The sequence below is a fragment of the Balaenoptera physalus genome (assembly GCF_965194825.1).
Source record: "Balaenoptera physalus genome assembly, chromosome: 6".
Taxonomy (NCBI): Eukaryota; Metazoa; Chordata; class Mammalia; order Artiodactyla; family Balaenopteridae; genus Balaenoptera; species Balaenoptera physalus.
Window position 1 is genome coordinate 131,551,409 of NC_138885.1, and position 19,283 is coordinate 131,570,691.

At 43.9% G+C, this 19,283-nt stretch overlaps 2 protein-coding genes across 8 annotated transcripts in view; both read left to right on the forward strand.

Moving 5' to 3' along the window:
* The window catches only part of EFHD1 (EF-hand domain family member D1), a 42,320-nt gene extending 39,871 nt beyond the window's left edge, over positions 1–2,449 (forward strand). For both annotated transcript variants that reach the window (XM_082466324.1, XM_082466325.1), the window contains exon 4: positions 1,144–2,449. In XM_082466324.1, coding sequence (XP_082322450.1) covers positions 1,144–1,278 — 135 coding nt within the window. In that variant the 3' untranslated portion in view covers positions 1,279–2,449. The remainder of the gene's footprint in view (positions 1–1,143) is intronic.
* A 9,722-nt stretch (positions 2,450–12,171) lies between these two features.
* Positions 12,172–19,283, forward strand: part of GIGYF2 (GRB10 interacting GYF protein 2) — a 125,844-nt gene continuing 118,732 nt past the window's right edge. For 3 of the 6 annotated variants that reach the window (XM_082466256.1, XM_082466258.1, XM_082466257.1), the window contains exons 1-2: positions 12,172–12,272; positions 17,514–17,579. The gene's annotated coding sequence lies outside the window, so the exon portion shown is untranslated. Of the gene's footprint in view, positions 12,273–13,854; positions 13,956–17,513; positions 17,580–19,283 lie in introns of all 6 variants that reach the window. The other 3 variants (XM_082466253.1, XM_082466252.1, XM_082466254.1) reach the window with 3 other exon arrangements.

Sequence of the window (19,283 nt, forward strand, 5' to 3'; positions counted from 1 at the left end):
CTTCTTGCCAGAGTCAAGAAAGAGCAGTCTCTGTTGAAATTTTTGATGACATCAAAATTTAAATATTTGTGTGATCCGAGATACCTTGAAGTTAAAAGACAAACAAAAGACTAGAGGAAAGTAACTGAAGAAAAATATATAATGGGGGACTAAACCTAAATTAGGTAAAGAATTGCAAATTAAAGGAAAAAAAAAAACCAACTGAACAGAAAAATGGGCAAAGCATACAAATGGGTAATTCACCAAAGAGGAAATAAAAGAAGGTGCCAATTTTTTTGCCTATCAGATTGGCAAACAGGAAAAAGGTTAATGATAAGCGTTGGTAAGGTTGGGAAATGAGCGCTTGCATTCCGTGATGGTGGGGTGCAAACTGGAGCAGCTGTTTGGAGAGCAGTTTAGCAGTCTTTATTAAAAATAATGTACATGCCCAACGTGTTTGCAAATTCTACCAAATTGATGAGACACACAGAGAGGAAAAAAAAAAAGACTCAATCCTAGAATAGAGGATAAGATGGATTTCTCTGATACTGTATTATTGAAGATGGAGTCATATCCATTCACAATGCCGACAAAAAACATTCAGTATTTGGAAGCAAATTTAGAAGGATTGATTCAGAGAAAGCTGATTTTAGTTGGTAACATTAAAAAAAACCCAAAACAACCAGTACTGAATGAAAACTGAGCCATTCAGGGAAAACTGTACATTATAAAGATATCCCTTTGCCACAGGCAGATTGATGCAATCCTATTCGAAATGCCTGCAGGAAGCTCATTTGGTTTTTGTTTTCCCCTAGAACTAAAGAATATTACTGTGAAATTAAAGGTGGAAAGTAGAAATGGGCAATAGGCGTGGATGTTAAGGGAATCCTGAAAAAGAAGCTGGGGTGGAAAAGCCAACCCCAGCAGATAGGAAGGGGCATGTGTAACACAGCAGCAAATAAAGTGACGGTGTCCTCGCTGTTAGAAAGCAAACACTGGAAGACCAAGGGGAGGGAGTATTGGGCGGGGGTCAGGTCCCCAACAGGACCAGGATCCCAGGTCACATGGCTGGAGACAAGCGAATTCTGTCTGATGGGCTGCTCCCTTTCCAGGTTTCTCTTTCCTCTCTCACTCTGTTGGTCTGTCCTCGCTGTTCCTCTGCAGGTCCAAGCCTTGAACTGTGCCAGTAAGTTTGAAGCGGAGCTAAAAGCGGAGCAAGATGAGCGGAAGCAGGCGGAAGAGAAGAGGAGGCTCCGCCAGGCAGCCTTCCGGGAACTCAAGGCCGCTTTCAGTACATAGTTGGGCTGACCTTGACCTCTGGCCACAGCTGTGCCTCACAGATGCCCCGGGGAGAGCTGGCCGGGCATCCTCGCCCCTGCTGACCCTTTGCCCCAACAAGCCTTCACAACCAGCACCCAGCGCAAACTGCTTAACCTCATGGGGTGGCAGGGGGCGGCTCTCATCCCCATTTGGGAGCCCCTCCCAGAAGTTGCAACTGCCCCCCTCAAGTCCCTCTCCTGCTCGCCTTCCTCTGTCCTTCCCTGTGGCCGGAATGTGCCTCTACTTGGCAACCTTTGCTTGTTCCTTGTCTCTTTCCAACTCCACAGCAAAGAGTGGTCTGCTGTGTTAATTTGTACAGATACTACTTTCTTTGGTGGTCCTCAGAGGAGATAGTCCCTGGAGGCCTATGACGTTAATGTTGCCCATTGTCTTGGGTAATCCTTTTCTGTGCCTTTTCCCGTCATGCCCCTCTCTCCTTTGTTTCTCATCCCACTTCCCTGTTCTCATTCTTAGCCTGATCCTGCCGGGTGCTTTTGCATCTTCTGTCCTCTGATGATGGTGAGGTTTAAGGCAGGCCAGGCTGGACCACTCCCTATCCCCTCTCCAATAGGGGGCACGGCATGCTGCTGAGATGACACAAAATAGTGAAAGGATAGGAGATTCTGTTCCTTCCCATCACCTTTCTCCTGTCCTCTTAGCATTCCCCCTGTATCTATCCTTTTCATTCCTCTTCCCACTTCAGCCTTTTTTTTTCCTACCCCTAAATACTGTGCTACTTAACTGTAAGAATGAAAGAATGATTATAAGTAATATTAATGAGTAGAAGAATTCCTGTTAACTCTGACTTTATGCAAATTATATTACAGTAGACCCCTGACATTCCCAAGTGACAAACCCAGAGCCTTTCAAAATCCCAAAAGTCATGACCATCCTCACCATCTAACTGGTTTCCAACCTCTGCTCTAAGGTGCTGGGGTGAAGCTGTTCTTCAGCATAATTTTTTATATGTTATGAGTTCTTGGGATTGCTCACAAATATTAGGGGTTTTTTGTATTTTATAAAAGAATTTCTAACATCATATTTATTTCTTCTCTTTTTTACCTGCTGTCTCTACAAAAAAGAAAACATCTGCATTTTTACCTTACGGCTGTTCTTTTTCAATAAACAATGCAAATGGACTTTGCCATCACATCAATGTGCTTCTAGTCTTCTGTGAATTGGAGGGGAGAGAAGGGTGTTTTCCGTGGGGGCCACATCCAGCCTAGGCTCCTGTTTCACACCAAGTCCCCGAAGTAGAGTTAGAAATGGTGATTAGAGGTTTGGCTTTCACTCCGGGGCATTCTGAGTACTGAGGTTGCCTGTCAGCTACTCTTCCCTTTCCCATCACTGAGGATTCTTTCAGCTGCAGGTAAAATCTGCAGCTTAATTTCTCTTGCTTCCTGGACCCTTTGAAACTCTGATGAGGGCCAATGACCCTTCCCTCCCATGTATAATTCCAGGGTATTTAGGGGACCTAGGTAAAGACCCCTGGCCTAAAAGAACACCCTTAGAGCTCCCCAGGGAGAATAATTTCTGTTTCTGCACAAACCCAAGACCTACAATTCTCAGGCATCCTTTTTCCATGTAGGGTCACCCCAACCTCCCCACCAGAGGAAGTGGATATGAAAAAGGCATGGAGAGACTCTTGCCATATAATCCAGCAATCGTGCTTCTTGGTATTTATCCAAATGAGCTGAGATACTTTGTCCGCACAAAAACCTGCACACGAATGTTGATAGCAGCTTTATTCATAGTTCAAAACTTAGAAGCAACCAAGGTATTCTTCAACAGGTGAATGGATAAACAAACTGTGGTCGATCCATACAATGGAATATTAATTCAGCCATAAAAAGAAATATTATTCACTGTTGAAAAGAAATGAGCTATCAAGTCACAAAATGACATGGAGGAAACTTAAGTGCATATTGCTAAATGAAAGAAGCCAATCTGGAAAGGTTGCATTGTATATGATTCCAACTATATGAAATTCTGGAAAAGGCAAAACTATGAAGGGAGTGAAAAGATTAGGGTTATCAGGGGTTAGGGCGGGGAGGGAGGGATGAATAGGGGATTTTTAGAGCAGTGAAACATTCCGTATGATGCTATAATGGTCATTATACATTTGTCAAAATCCATATAGAATGTATAACACAAAGAGTGGACCCTAATGTTACTATGGACTTTAGTTAATAATAATGTGCCAATATGAGCACACCGGTTGTAACAAATGTACCACACTAATGCAAGATATTAATAATAGGTGAAACTGGAGGGGCAGGGAAGAAAGGGGTATATGAAACTCTGAACTTTCTACTAAGTTTTTCTGTAACCTAAAACTGCTCCAAAAAATAAAATCTATTAATTTAAAAAAAGAAAGAAAAGAAAAGAAAAAAGAAGGAAGGAAGGAATGGCGACAACAGTGTAATTACTTCAAATGTCCATTTCCCTCTGTGGACAACTAGAGCCATGTAAGAGCTAAAACCTCTTGATTGCAAATGATAGAAAATGTAACACCAAAGAACTTAAGGGAAAAAAAGGGACAAATATTGGGTTATGGAACTACAAAGGCCAGAGGCAGCACTTCTTTTCCCCCTCTTGGTCATGAAGTCCTATAGATAGTGTTCCCTTCATGCTTCTTACCCACAGTTCCCATCCTCCATCTCCATGGCCATGGCCTTCATTGGTTCTTTCCTGGGTTTCTACAGTGGCCTCCGAACTGGTTTCCCTGCCCTCATTTTGCCCTGACTGTCCAAACTGCCGTTAGAATAATCTTAATAAACTGCGAACCATTGCTAATATCTCTCCTTCAGTTTTTGGCTCCCCACCTTCAGGATCTGGGCCCTGCTCACCGCCTCCTGCTTCATCTCTTGCCCTTCCCCCTCCCTTCCAAATGGTATACTCCCGGAATATGCAATACCTAGCAGTTCCTAGAAAGTGCCACTCCTCCAGACTTCTGCACATGCTGTTCCCTGTGCCTGGCACTCCCTCCCTTCCCCTGGCAAACTATTTCTCATTTTTTGTGACTCAGCTAAGAGATTATCTTCAGGAAGCTTTCTTAATGCTTGCAGCCTAGGTGCCCCTTCTCAGGGCTCCCATTTCACCCTAAGTTTTTCTCTATTGTAATCCTTATGACATTATGCAGTATCCTTCTCTTTTCTTCTCTTCCTCCTTCTTTGGACTATGGACTCTTTGAAGGGCAGAAACTGCCTTACCCACTGCTGTAGGCCTAGTATGCTGCCTCGCATGTGACAAACTCCCACCGCACATGCATGTTTGTTTCACAAGGACGTACCAGGTTTGCTGGAGCAGACAGAGATGGGCGAGGGAAGACCACTGCCACTGACTCAGGGACCTTCTCAGCACCTGACGTGGGAGCCTAGCCTGAGAGGACAGCTCTGAAAGTGAGGACAGGGGAGATTGCGCGGACATCTGTCTCACTGGAAAGGTGATGAGGCTACTCCCCAGAGGCCTCCCTTTGACTGAGAAATAGGGAACACCAGCACACCAATCAGTTCTGCCTCTGCCCTGGAGACTGCGTGATGTAATAGGAGTTGCAATCAGATACTAGGCTAGTAATGTAGCCTCACTGAGCCTCCGTTTCCTCTTCTGTAAAATGGGAATGGTGATTGTCTACCTGGCAGATTCCATCCCTGGCATATATTTAGTGCTCAGGACATACGGGTCCCCTCTCTGTCTTCTACCTTGCACTGCTACAGTTCTGTCTCCTTCTGAGCCCTGGGTCTTTAAAGTCACATGCGAAGGACTCCAGGCCAGGGTGGCCCAGAAACGCTCAGTCCTGGCTGCTGCCTTGGCCCCAAGCCCAGATGCCCACTCACCCAGCTCCTCTGTTTTTTTGAGTCTCCTTTCCCAACCAGCCTGGAGAGATTTCTGCCAATCTGCCTGTTCACCTGCCACGCCCCTGCAGCTGACACTTGCTGAGCCCTCCTGGCCTGATCATGTGACCTGACACCTGTGGCCTTGTCCCTGCTCAGATTTCTCCTCTCTGACCCTGCTTGTACACCAGGCCAGATTCTGGCCACATACCCACCAGCCTGACTGGTTGCGGGGGAGGCCAACTGGTTCTAGGGAGCCAACTTACAATTCTACAGCTTAGGGAGGCACTGAAGATGGGACCTTATCGGGGGTCAGTTTCCCTGCTCCCTTCCTCTCCTTTCCAAAACCAATCGCTTCTGGCACTCTACCACATGGTATTGGTGGGAGTGTACATTGCTGTTGTCCTTTGGAAGGGCAATTTGGTAGACTGTTAAAATTTTAAATTGTATTTGTATTAGTCATTTATTTCTGCTTTAACAAATCATCCCCTAACTTAGTGGTTTAAAACAATAATTAACATTTATTATCTCACACAGTTTCTGAGGGTCAGGAATTCAGAAGTGGTTTTGCTGGGTTCTAGCTCAGGGTCTCCCATGAGAAGTCAAAACGCCAACTGGGGCTGCTGCCATCTAAAAGCTTGACTGGGGCTGGAAGATCTCATCCACCACTCACGTGGTTCACAAGTTGGTGTTGGCTGTTGGCCAGAAGCCTCGGTTACTTGCCACGTGGACCTCTCCACTGGACTGCTACAGTGTCCTCATAGCATAGCAGTTGGTTTCCCTCAAAGTAAGTGATACAAGAAAGGGGTAAGCTGCAATGTCTTTTAAGACCAAGTTTTAGAAATCATGATCTATGGGGACTTCCCTGGTGGTCCATTGGTTAAGACTCTGCACTCCCAATGCAGGGGGCCTGGGTTCCATCCCTGGTCGGGGAACTAAGATCCTACATACTGCAGCTAGAGAAGTCCGCACGCTGTGATTAAGAGCCTGTGCAGCCAAAATAAATAAATAAATAAAGCACGTTCTGTCATTTCCATAATATCCTACTGGCTACACAGGTCAGCCCGACTGGTCAGAATTATTGGGAGCCATCGTGGAGGTTGGCTACTACAGAATCAGTCGGGGTTCTTAACTACAAGTAACAGAATCTAAGTGGGCTGACTTAAGCAGAAGCAGAATTGATTGAAAAGACAAGGAGGAGCTTGCAGAATCACTAGCGGGGTTGGGGGACCAGGCTAAGAAAACAGGCAGGAGGCCAGGTGGCTGGGCACTACGGCCGAAAGCACGCCATGGGAACAAGCCAGGCCTGGTGCCCCTGCCCTGGCTGATAAGAACTTTGGGGTGCCCTGCTTCTTCAGGTGCTTACTCCAGATTCAGAGTCTGAGGCTGAGTCCAGTTACACGCCCACCTGTTGGAGATGGGAAGGGTTAGGATCTGGACCATTTGTCTTCTGTAAGGCGAGGTGAGCTCTGTCTCCCACCAAGATGCTTATTTCCCCCAAATATGGGAACGTACTTCAGATGCAGAACAGTTGTGAAAGAATGGCAGATGTCTGCTGCAGAGATACTCATGAGCTTTGACCCAGGGATTTTTACCTCTGGGAATTTATCCTATAGGTAAATAGAAACATGAACAAGGGTATATTTAAAGGGATACTTGTTATTGCATTGTTTGTTTTAGCAAAAATAATGGAAACAATCAGGATGTCTATCAGCAGGGGATCAGTTAAGTGCATTATGATACATCCATGTAAATACACTGCTAGGCAGCCAATGAAAAGGACGTGGAGGACCCCATGACGTATTCTTGGAAAAAGACCCGGAGCAGAGCAGCATGCACAATACTGCTCAGGTGTTTTGTTTTGTTTTACATGAGAGATATAAAGCCACGTCTCTGCCCATGTCAACTAAGCTGCATGAGGTCAGTGGCCAAGTAGATTTTGGGTCAAACTGCTTGTATCCTCAGCTCTTGGTGGTGCTGAGAACTAAGAAGTACATCATGCTTGTTATTTATGCAACATTTTGGAGAAAGCCATATAAGAAACTGTCACCAGTGGGTTACTTGAAAGGGGAGAGAACCTAAGGGTCCTGGGTAGGTCTGGGGGGGATTTAAATTTTTTCCTTTATATGTTTTTGAACTCGAAAAAAATTTCAAACTGTAAACATGCACTGCTTTACTATTGCAACTGTTAATAACAGTTACTGAAAAAGAGAGGGGACTCTCTGACCAGAAAGAAAGTGAGAAGAGCAGTTGCACATGCATGTGGAAACTCTTTAGGACAGCGAAAGTATGAAATCCTAAATATGCAAGACTCAGGAGAAAACGAATAACATTTTGGGACACATCGTGGGGCATTTACCTGTATTCCAAGATAGTTTTTATGATTTAATTTTCTTGGTATACATCTGGAGGTTGGAAATTTAAAAAAATAATTTAAAATATGCGAGTACTTTTATAATAAAAAATATTTTCAAACATAAAAATGGATCTGTTTCCATAGTTATCATTTGAGCAGCTTTTCCTTGACGTTTGCTGCGCTCTCTGGCTCGCTTTCTTCCCACACTCTCTTCCTTGTGTTTTCTCTTTGCTTTTCAGCTGTGTACCCAACACTATTATTTAGGGTACCAATCTGAGCGGCACTGCCCTCTCCACTGATGAATCCATCCTCCTTTTTAATCCACTTTCAAATTTCTGCGTCCTCCCTTCTTCATCACCTACTCTTTCCTAATCTTCTGTTCTCCCTGCTCCATAGACACCTCTGGTCCCCAGCCCCAGACTCCTTGATAACTCTGCAGATTTGGCATTGCCGATCAATCTCTTCCTCCCTCTGTTCTGAGGCTGGTTCCTGCTTCTAACCTGGTCCTACCTGTAACTTCTCTCTGTCCACCAGCTTCACCTTTTCTTCCCAAGAGCCTGCCTTAACTCCATACTTTTCCTCTCTGCAGTTGCTGGTAATCCCTGCAATTGCAGTGATTCGCCAGGATTTCAAAGATCTCCTCTCTATGGATGACTCTCAGATTTTTAGCTCTGACCCCCTCTAATCTCCTTCATTTCAAACTGCCTCTTTAAAATTTGGATGATTGTATTAGTTTGCTAGGTTTGCCGTAACAGAGTACCGCCAATTGGGTGGCTTAACAGACATTCATTGTCTCACAGTTCTGGATGATAGAAGCCCAAGATCAAGGTGTTGGCCAGGTTGGTTCCTTCAGAGGGCTGTGAGGAAGAACCTGTTCTATGCCTCTCTCCCAGCCTCTGGTGGTTTGCTGGCAATCTTTGGTGTTCCTTAGGGTGTAGAAATATCACCTGGTTTCCTACCCTCATCTTCACATGGAGTTCTCTCTCTATGCATGCATGTCTGTGTATAAATATACTCTTTTTATAAGGACACCTGTCATATTGAATTTTGGTCCACCCTAATGACTTCATTATAGCTTAATTACCTCAAAACCCTATCTACAAATAAGGTCACATCCTGGGGTACATTCTTTTGGGGGGACACAATTCAATCTATAACAATGATGTTCCAGTCACTATTGCTGTGTAACAAATTATCCCAATATTTAGTGGCTTAAAACAACTATTTTATTATGCTCATGGATTTGGTGGATCAGGAATTCCGACAAGGCACAGTGACGATGCTTGTCTCTCCTTCATGATGTCTTGGGCTTGGATGGCTGGGTGTGACTTGACAGCTGGGGCTGGCATCATCTGGTGGCAATTTTCACTCAAGTGTCTGATTGTTGATGCTGGGACTTTAGTTGGGGCTATTGATGGGGCCAGTTACTTGGGCCTCTCCTTGTTGTCTGGGTTTCCTTGCAGAATGGCACCCTCAGGGCATTTGGACTTACCATATGTCAGCTCTTGCTTCAAAAGAGGCTGTGAGTAAACAAGCTCTATAGCCTTTATGATCTATCATTGGAAGTCATCTCATTTCACTTCCACCACGGTCTATTGGTTATAAGGGCTTGAGGGGAGGGGAAGGTAGTGGCAAGTTCTATAGGAGTATGTTGAACAGATGTTGTTGAACGGATGTTGTTGTATTTTCTTTAGAAAAATATATCTGTCACAGTCGATCAACAGGTGTTCCTTACAAATTAAATTTATTTTGAGCTAAACTCTTACTCCTCCCTCCCCCTAATGATCTATTATTTTCAACTTCTCTGCTTCTATCAATGTTACAATAAAGCTGAAACTTTGTTACTATCCCTGACTAGGGCAGGCAGAGTCTACTGCTGTAATTTTACAACTATTATTTGATGAAACATAGGAGAGTCAGAGTGAATAAAAGAAGAAAAGTGCCCTTCCTGAGGAGTAGGTAATCAAGAATTTATTTGATTTTATGGTATTTTTTGAGTATCTACTGTGTACCTGGACAATGCCAGCTGCTGAGGATGCAAAGTTGAATAATGCAGTATTTGTAATGGTTAAAAGCATGGGATTCCGTTAGCTTTCATCATCACCATCATCATCACGCCTTAAATTTGTTTCCTGCTCTCTGAAAGCTTATATTTTAGGGCTAAAATTATGGCGAAGGCACTCTGGAAAATGGTTTGGCAGTTTCTGACAAAGTTAAACAAACATTTGCCACATAACCATCAATTTCATTCCTAGGTATTTACCCAAGTGAAATAAAAACCTTTGTTCACACAAATACCAGCATGTGAATATAGCAGCTTTATTCATAGTCTCCCCAAATGGAAACAATCCAAATGCCCTTCAACTGGGGAATGGATGAACAAATATAGTGCATACATACAAGGAAATACTACTTAGCAATAAAAAAGAAGAAAGTACTGAAACATGCAACAGTGTGGCTGAATCTCAAATGTATGACGCTAAGTGAAAGCAGCCAGTCTCAAAAGGCTATATGCTCTATGGTTTTATCTGTATGACATCATAAGGCAAAATTATAAGGACAGAAAACGGAACAATGTTTTCAGGGGCTGGAAGTGGGTGTTAGGGCTGGCTACAAAGGATCATTGGGGGAACTTTTGTGGGCAATAGGACTATCCTGTACCTTGATTTTAGTAGTAGTTATACACACCTGTATAAATGTGTCAAAAGTTGCAAAACTGCATACTAAAAATACTAAATTTACTGTAGGTAAATTATACCATATATATAATTTTGTATATGTATATTTTATACATATATAAAATTACCAGCACAGGTGGCATAGCATCTGAGATGTGGCATGATAAGCCACATCAATAACACATGATTTAGGCTTTTAAAGATGAGCAGGAGTCATGCAGGTTGGTGAGAAATGGCCTAAGTGTTGGGAATGGCATCATGACAAGAGGGAACAGCATGTGCAAAGGCTAAAACGAATTAGCATATTTGAGGACCTTCATACATGGGCATATCCGGAGCATTAAATTAAGGGGACAGAGGAAGGGGAGGGGAGCAATGTGGGTGATTCTAGAGTTCAGCAGAATGGGACTGTGAAGGATCTGTTCAAGATTCTGTGTTTATAACAAGCTTCCAAGTGAGGCTGATACTGCTGGTCCACGCATCACTTTGAGCAGCAAGAGACAGCATAAAGGTCAAGGGAGAACGTACTTCAGAAAGTAGGGAGTGGTCAATCACAATGAAGACGGGAAAGCACTAAGTCAAGATGAGGACTGAAACATTCCAGTTATCTACCTGTAGGTTGAGGTGTCCTTAGAGCAAGCAATTGGTGGATGGGTCAGTATAGAAGCCACATGAGAATGGTCGATGATTGCTTGCTCGGTGTGGGAATCAGGAAAGTGCTTATACACACCTCTTTTGTGCTGTTTGGCTTTGAAAGGGAACAGAGAGGCAGGGAGGTTGTTGGAGGGGGAATTGGACCTTTTAACATTAACTTTTAAGATGAAAGACATTTGAGTATTTTTAAAAGCTAATGGGAAGGATCCCCTAAATAAGGGAGAGGTTGGAGGCACAAGGAAAGAACGGGATGACCTGAGAGGAATAGAGTTGCCAGATGTACCAAATAAAAATACAGGGATCCCGGACTTCCCTGGTGGTGCAGTGGTTAAGAATCCGTCTGCCAACGTAGGGTACACAGGTTCGACCCCTGGTCCAGGAAGATCCCACAGGCCGCGGAGCAGCTAAGCCCGTGCGCCACAACTACTGAGCCTGCGCTCTAGAGCCGGCGAGCCACAACTACTGAGCCCACGTGCCACAACTACTGAAGCCCAAGCGCCTAGAGCCTGTGCTCCACAACAAGAGAAGCCACCGCAGTGAGAAGCCCGCGCACTGCAATGAAGAGTAGCCCCCGCTCGCCACCAGAGAAAGCCCGCGCGCAGCAACGAAGACCAAACGCAGCCAAAAATAAAGTTAAATAAATAAATAAATTTATATGTAAAAACAATACAGGGCGCCCAGTTAAATTTGAATTTCAGGAAAACGATGAATAATTTTTTAGTGTAAGTATGTCCCTGATATCGCTGGTGGCCTGTATTTCATTTGGCAACCCCCAATTGGGAAATTTTTAGGTCAAAGAATTATAGTCCCAGATGCACTAGGACGGAGCTGGAGCTCTAAAGTCCTTCCCTGCTGTCACATTCCAAGAATCTAGAATGAATTCTCAGTTCTTCCGGAACCGTTAACAAGTAGACAAACTGCTTTGAACCTCAGCTTTTGTCACTTCCCAATTCTCTCTAGGATGGCAAACGGGCAGGAAAATGCTGGATGAAAACCTGTGGAAAAGTTCTGGTGTGGAAAATCCGCTCCTAAATGATGCAGAGCTTTTTGAACTGCCAATGGGCTCTGGATTGGGCGCAGACGACGGTGAGTCACACGGCGCTTGGCCCAGCTCCAGCTCTGGACACAAACTCTACTCAACTCAAGGGCAGGCAGGGAGCGCCGGCCAGCAGGCGCCTGCGCCCTGCCGCGGCCCCGCCCTCCTCCAGCCTGACATCCGGGGCTCGGGCAGGGGCGTGCCCGGGAAAGAGGGGAGGGAGGCTGCGGAAAGGAAGGATGTCGTGGGAGGCTGGAGGAGCTGGGAGGGAGGGGAGGCGGGGCGAGGGCAGAGCAGGGGGCGTGGCTAAACGAGCACGCTCTCACGTGACGTGCGTGGGGACGTGTCGGCCATCTTGTGTTGTTGAGGCTGAGGACTGACTTGGGTTCTGAGAGACTCCCTGTCCCGGACTGCAGGTAACCAGTGACTCGATCTCGCTCCCCTGCCCGGCTCCGCTCCGCGCCCCGGCTCCGCCGTCCCGCCTGGGTCTCCCGGGCTTGCCGCCCGCGCTCGCGTCCCCGCCGCTCCGGCCTGACCCGGCCCAGCCGCATGGACACCCCCAGGCCGCCCGGCAGTCGCCGCGGCCGGCTCGGGCGTCAGGCGAAGGGACAGGTCAGGTGCGGGGTCGGAGTGACTCCCCGGCCGGGGGCAAGCCGGGCCCGGGCGCGTCTCGGCCGCCGAGCTGGAGAGCCCCTTCTTCCGGGGCCCGTTGGCATCGCAGGGGGAGCCGAGGGAGGGAAGAGGGTGGTGGAATGGACAGTGTCAGGCCGGCTTGCTTAGGGCCAGAGGGCTCGCCTTCCGCTACCTGGTCCTCGGGGCCAGCCACCCGCCCAGCCTCGGGGTGCCCGGGGTAACAGCTGCTGCGGCCAGACAGCTGCTCCTGCCCGCGCTCCTCCCCACACCTGGTCTCTGGGAGATGCGCCCTTGCCTTCCTCACCGAGCATCTGCACTGGGGAGATTCCTTCCGTGGCGAGAGGACTGGGTCTGGACCAGGCCTGAAGCCAGGTGGATCCATGATCGGAACCTGGGACGGAGGTTGGGAAGGTAGAACCCATGGCAGCTTTGGGACCCGAACGTTCACATCAGGTTGAAATGGGCATTAGCCTTAAGTGACAGTAGTTCCCCACGAAGCGCTCAGAATATTTCAGTTTTGTGGCTGAAACATAAACCAAGCGACCAGAGAAGGGGGTGTCAAGAAAGCAGGTTGTGTGACTGTGTTTGGGAAGCAGTAACGTTGCTTTGCATTTATCTAGCACTGTTTTTTGTTTGCTTTTGTTTTTTAAAAAATTTTTTCTTTCCCTGAAAGAGCACTTAAGCACACCTAATTTCGCTGTAAGAAAGGTAAGTATTTCAGTATAACTTGCAAGAAATTGAGGAAGGGGCCAGAACCTGTGAACAGATTGTGATCCAGTGTTGTATACCTTGGATTATACTTAGTCAATGTTAAATACCTTGGATTATAGGCAGTTTTGATTCCCAGTTTGTATGCATGGAAGATATTCTTTCCTTACATAGTATTTCCTTTTTAGAATCTAGTGATTTTCTAGATTAAAAAAAAAGATTGTCATCCTTTCTGAGCATTAACTTTCATCTTTCTAATATTTGCAGCTCTGGCCTTTCAGAGTTTGTCTATTTTGGTTAGAACACAAAGCGTTGTCTCATTTGTTGGTGTTTTTATGTGTTTTAACTAGTTAGTGTAGCAGCTTTCAGAGTGCTCAAATTGGAATATGTACTTTCCTGTTACATCAAATGTTACATCAGTAGAAGACAGTAGAAAAAAAAAGTAAAAGTGGTATGTATCTGGAGAAATGTCACACAGTCTTTGACGTTTAATACTGCGGAATACACTGATGATGGTGGTGATTCACTAGAAGAGAAAGGGCTTTGAACCTTTTCTATACTGGACAAAGCATTTTCGGATTTTGAGACTGAGGAGGGAGAAGGGACTGTATGCTTCCATTCATTTATTCTTTCATTTGTGCATTTATTTGTTTGAAGAATATCGAGATCCTGCTACACTGGTGGGTGCTGGGAGCAAAACAGACCAAAAATTCCTGTTTCCATGGAGCTCATTCCTAGACAGATAAATACATACTTAGGTAAGATATATAGTGTAGTGATAAGTGATGTGGGAAAAAAATGAGACAGGGTAATAGGATAATAGGGAGCTGGGGGAGGGGTTAATTTTAGGTGGGGTGCCCTGGGAAGGCCACAGGGAGAAGCTAATATTTGAGGGAAGACCTGACACAGGTAAAGGATCTATTCCTGTGGCTCTCTGGAGGAGGAATGCTCCAGGCTAGGGAAGCGAGGGCAAAGACCCTGAGGCAGAAACTGAAGTGGGAGCAGATCAGGTGTGGCTGGGAAGAGTATGGAGGCTAAGCCTAGCCAGAGAGGCATGATCACAAGGGAACCTAGTAGGAAGTGTGTACCCAGCTCACTGGTTCTAAGATGAGTGGGGTTATTCAGTCGTCCTGGAGTCTTTTTCCACACCTCTTTCCTCCAACATGACACCCTTCCCCTCCCCCAGTTTGTAAAATTCAGGATGCTCATATAATGTATTTCAGGAAATTGTCATGAAATAGCTTTCTCAAAAGTAAAAGTTTTTAAATGAGATTGATGATAAAAGGATTTTTCAAAAGAAATTGCTTTCTAAGAAGAGGATCTTTGAATTACTTCAGAATATTTGAAAATGTAGGGAAATGAATTTCCTTTGAAATTTAGACACAGGTCATTAAGGAATATAACCTGGAAGAAGTGTATTAACTCACATTGTTTTTAATGGTAAAGAATTCCTCTTAATGATTTCTGTGTTGTCCAGTCTAGTTTTAAATTCCTCAGGGACTGTTCAACTAACTTGTTTGTATATCTTTTATAGCATTTTACACGTGTAGAACTTTCTGTGCTGAGTTTTTTATTCCTCAGCTTTGACCTTTCAGACTAGTTCTTCAATTAATTTTATACTAGTAGACTTTTTCTTGGAAAAAAATTTTTTTTGATTTTCTTTCAGCTTATCTCCATATTCTTATTACTGAGCTTTCATAAATGTCCTCTTTCATTTTAATTCATCTGAGGAATTTAATATTTTGGCTTTAAATGCTTTTGTTGGTGAGTTGCATATATGAAAAAGAATTTGTCTTGGCTTGCCTGAAAATCCTGAGAAGTTAGGAATTGCAACTTCAGGGTGTGAGTGGAGCTCCTTGGCCGAGAGGAGATGTAGTGACGCTAGTGAGGAGATAGTGTTTTAACGAATTGCATTTTGCTCTCTTGTTCCTTTGGTGAGTTTTTGAAATCACAGTTCCAAATTATAATGTCTTTGATGTCATATCAGCTCATTTGTTCTCATGACTCTGCGTTTTAGTTTCCATATGTCTATTTTTTTGTTGACCTTCACACTGGAAGATGACACTATTGAAAGTGATTGATAGCTGGGAGAACCATTTTGGGTGACCAGATTATTACTGTCCTGTTTACCCTTGCCCTTCTAAAGGATCTTTGATTTGTGCCATTTTTTAAGACTGACTTCATTTGCAGTTCTCTGTTAGCCCCTGACGACTAAATTTTCAGTACTGTTTTATTCTATTTCTTATAGATTATAGTGAGACCAGTCTCATTAGGTTGAATCTACAGCCTATGTTGGTGTTAATCCACGTATATTAGAGGCAAGTTCAATGTCTGTTTTCTTCAGCAGTTCGAATTGCCTTAACATTGTTTGGTCATTGTTGTAAAACTCTGAACCCAAGTTTTTTTTTTCCCCCCTTAACCCCCAGTAGGATTTTATGGTGATTAAGTCCTAGTATTTCCATTCATTTTTAATGCCCTGAAGAATTGCATATCTTTAAAAATATAAGTAGATTTTTATTCCACAGACAAGTATTACAGTTAGACTCCTAATATTTCTTGACCAGATAGCATTTTATCATTTTTTATGCTCTCAGATAACTGAGAAATATATTAGATTAATTATATAGGAATACAGAATACCTTTGTTGGATTGCCCGTAATTTTATTTGAGGTTGAGGGAGAAGAGGGGAGAGGTTTGAAAAACAAAAGAATAGTCTCTTTTTTTAAAATAAATTTATTTATTTAATTTATTTATTTTTGGCTGAGTTGGGTCTTCGTTGCTACGCACAGGCTTCTCATTGTGGTGGCTTCTCTTGTTGCGAAGCACGGGCTCTAGGCGCGCGGGCTTCAGTGTTTGTGGCACACAGGCTCAGTAGTTGTGGCTCACGGTCTCTAGAGTTCAGGCTTAGTAGTTGTGGCGCACGGGCTTACTTGCTCCGCGGCATGTGGGATCTTCCCAGACCAGGGATCCAACCCGTGTCCCCTGCATTGGCAGGTGGATTCGCAACCACTGCACCACCAGGGAAGCCCCAAGAATATTCTCTTAAGTGGCCAAAATTAATTTTATAAAAATATTTTCAAAGTATGATACACTTCCCTACCTCAGGTAATTAAGGAACACAATTTTATATTTTCTCGTTAACTACAGAGTTTCATTGAAATTGAACTTTATTTATACTTATAATAATAGGAGATACCCTAGAGCTTATTCTCTTGAGTTAGGCCCGGAGAAGAGTTTTTATTACCTAGTTCTCCCCTCTTTTGCTTCTGCTTGCTCTTATAAAAAGTAGAGTGCAGGACTTCCCTGGTGGCACAGTGGTTAGGAATCTGCCTGCCAATGCTTGGGGACATGGGTTCGAGCCCTGGTCCGGGAAGATCCCATCTGCTGTAGAGCAACTAAGCCCACGTGCCACAACTACTGAGCCTGTGCTCTAGAGCCCTCGAGCCTAGAACCTGTGCTCGCCGCAACTAGAGAAAGCCCACGAGCAGCAACGAAGACCCAACGCAGCCCCCCCCCCAAAAAAAAAGTTGAGTGCAGTGGATATAGTTGGGTGACCTTTTGGACATTGTAACATGGCTACTTTTTTGCAAAATTAAATCAGAGGTGGAAGTGGCTTTTTCAAGTTGCTTTCTTGCTGTTAGTAAAATTGTCAACTTTAATTTTTAGTTACTGTTTTTTTACTTTTTAGTAGCAGCCTTCAAAGCATCATTTGATTTTAGCTAAGAAATCACTTAGAGCTGTTGTTTCAGTCCACTCCTTGTCGCTTGAAATATCACCATCTTGTGGATTTTTAAGATATTGTCTCATCAGAGCATTAAAAGAAGGTTGTGATTTTGCAGCTGAAAGCACATCTGGAGCTTTGCTCCTTGGACGTTTTGGCAGTGGTCATACATCTTGGGGCTCGTTGATTATTTGCATAGGATACATGCTGTATTGCCGTCTTGCCGGCTGTCATTTTTCTATCAGATATGTTAAAAAAAAGTTAATACCAAATCCCTGAAATGCAGTGTTGGATGAAAACCCCAAATAATCATTTCCTGAAACCCTATGGTGGTGCTCATTTGTTAGCTTCATCAGAATCACTTAGAACTTCGGTTAAAAATATATATTTTTCAGTCCCATTCCAGAGCTACTGAGAGAGACTCTTTAGATGTTAGGACAGGGTATCTAGATGATAAGCATATCAGGTGATTCTACTATTTTAACCAGGTTTGGAATCCATTTCTTGTAAAATATATTCATGATAAAAATTACGTTTCTAACGTTTCATAAGAGATTGCTGAGTTATTTACTTTAATACTTCTATTATTTACAGTGTTAAAAGGACCTGAATAAAGTCTGCTCAAACCTCCTGCTGTGAACCAGCAGAACTTTTGAACAGGTGAGTTTTGAAGGGAAGCACAAAGCCTGAGGGCTTATGCAAACAGATAATTTTTGCTTTTAAGGCTCCGGTTATTTTTGTCCTATTGTTTCTCCTGAAGTTATAGATAGTAGATAGAAACAACTTCTCTGGTACCACTCAGATTCCTTATGAACCGTGAGAATAATCATACCTTTTCTGCATTGATCCTGGTGTGAATTTGTGTCTTAAATTGTCATAATGATTTTTTGATGGCATGAAACAGGAAGAGGAGTGCTTTGAGGGGAAGGGTAAGGAGGTACCTTAAGGCACCCAAGAGCAGCTGGCTTCATGAAGGACATGAACCGGAAACTGGGAAGCATTCAGGAGACATGGTGGTCCAGAGAGCACTTTTCTCCTTGCTGGCTAGTAGGTGTCATCTCTTGTCTCTTTATATCTTGCTTTAGTTGTCTTTGCACACTCTGGTCTTTTCTGCTTTAACAAAAACAGAAGAAAATTGCCACTGCATTCTTGGAGCCACATATAAACTCAAGCTCTAGTGCCACTAGCCAACTGGTTACTAGCTCAGTGTCCCCACTTCACATTCCTGGGAGGGAAAATTTGATTGGTTGAACTTGGTCCAAATTTCCATTATTGGTCCAGTTAGTGTGGCAGTGGGGTTGGGGTCTTGAAAGGTCCCACTCCTAAGAGTGGGGGCAGGTCTCAGAGGAGGTGGAATGTAGCCTTTTTGAGGCAGAATCCCACAGAAGCTTCTAGATGTTTTTCCTTTTCCTAGAAAAATTCCTGTATATATCTTGTCAGTTTCAATTTACGTGTCCTGAAGAGTTAAAATATATGTGTATCTTTTCGGTGAATGAGGCCTAGTAGGTCTCACCAGGCATTCTTGGAACTTCCTAGTGCAGTGTTTAACAAAACTTCTTGATTTGGGGGTTCAGAGGACCATCTACGGTAAAGGTTTAGTAAATGAACATAAGCAAATAAGACGCTTAGTTTGTGGAAAAATTCATTGTTTATTTATTTTTCATTGATTGCTATTATAAATTTTAATTTCTGTGTACTTTTTACAGTATTGAGTAACACTTGATTATGAGGAAGCCATAGAGAATTTGAAGGGTAGGACTTCTATGTATGAATCTATATTCACATTATTTGAGTGGTAGCAGGGACTTTCACTTTTGGGAGAGGATCAGGGAGACAGTATAAACTTTTGTATTACATGTTTTTGTATACTAGAATTATTAGGTAATATTGAAGCAAACTTTTTTTTTTTAATTTATTTTTGGCTGCACTGGGTCTTCCTTGCTGGGTGCGTGCTTTCTCTAGTTGCGGCAAGCGGGGGCTACTCTTCATTGCGGTGCGGGGGCTTCTCATTGTGTTGGCTTTTTTTGTAGTGGAGCATGGGCTCTAGGCACACGGGCTTCCATAGTTGTGGCTCGCGGGCTCTAGAGCACAGGCTCAGTAGTTGTGGCGCACAGGCTTCGTTGCTCCGCGGCATGTGGGAACTTCCCAGACCAGGGCTTGAACCCTTGTCACCTGCATTGGCAGGCGGATTCTTAACCACTGCGCCACCAGGGAAGCCCCGCAAACTTTTTTTTTTAATGGAGCATTTTGAAGTTCTCTTTATTTTTGTTTGTAGGTTGTATGCACTTGGTAGCATCTAATTGCTTAAGTCATTTTTTATAACTCACATCTTGTTATGTTAGTATATCAGTGTATCCAGATTTT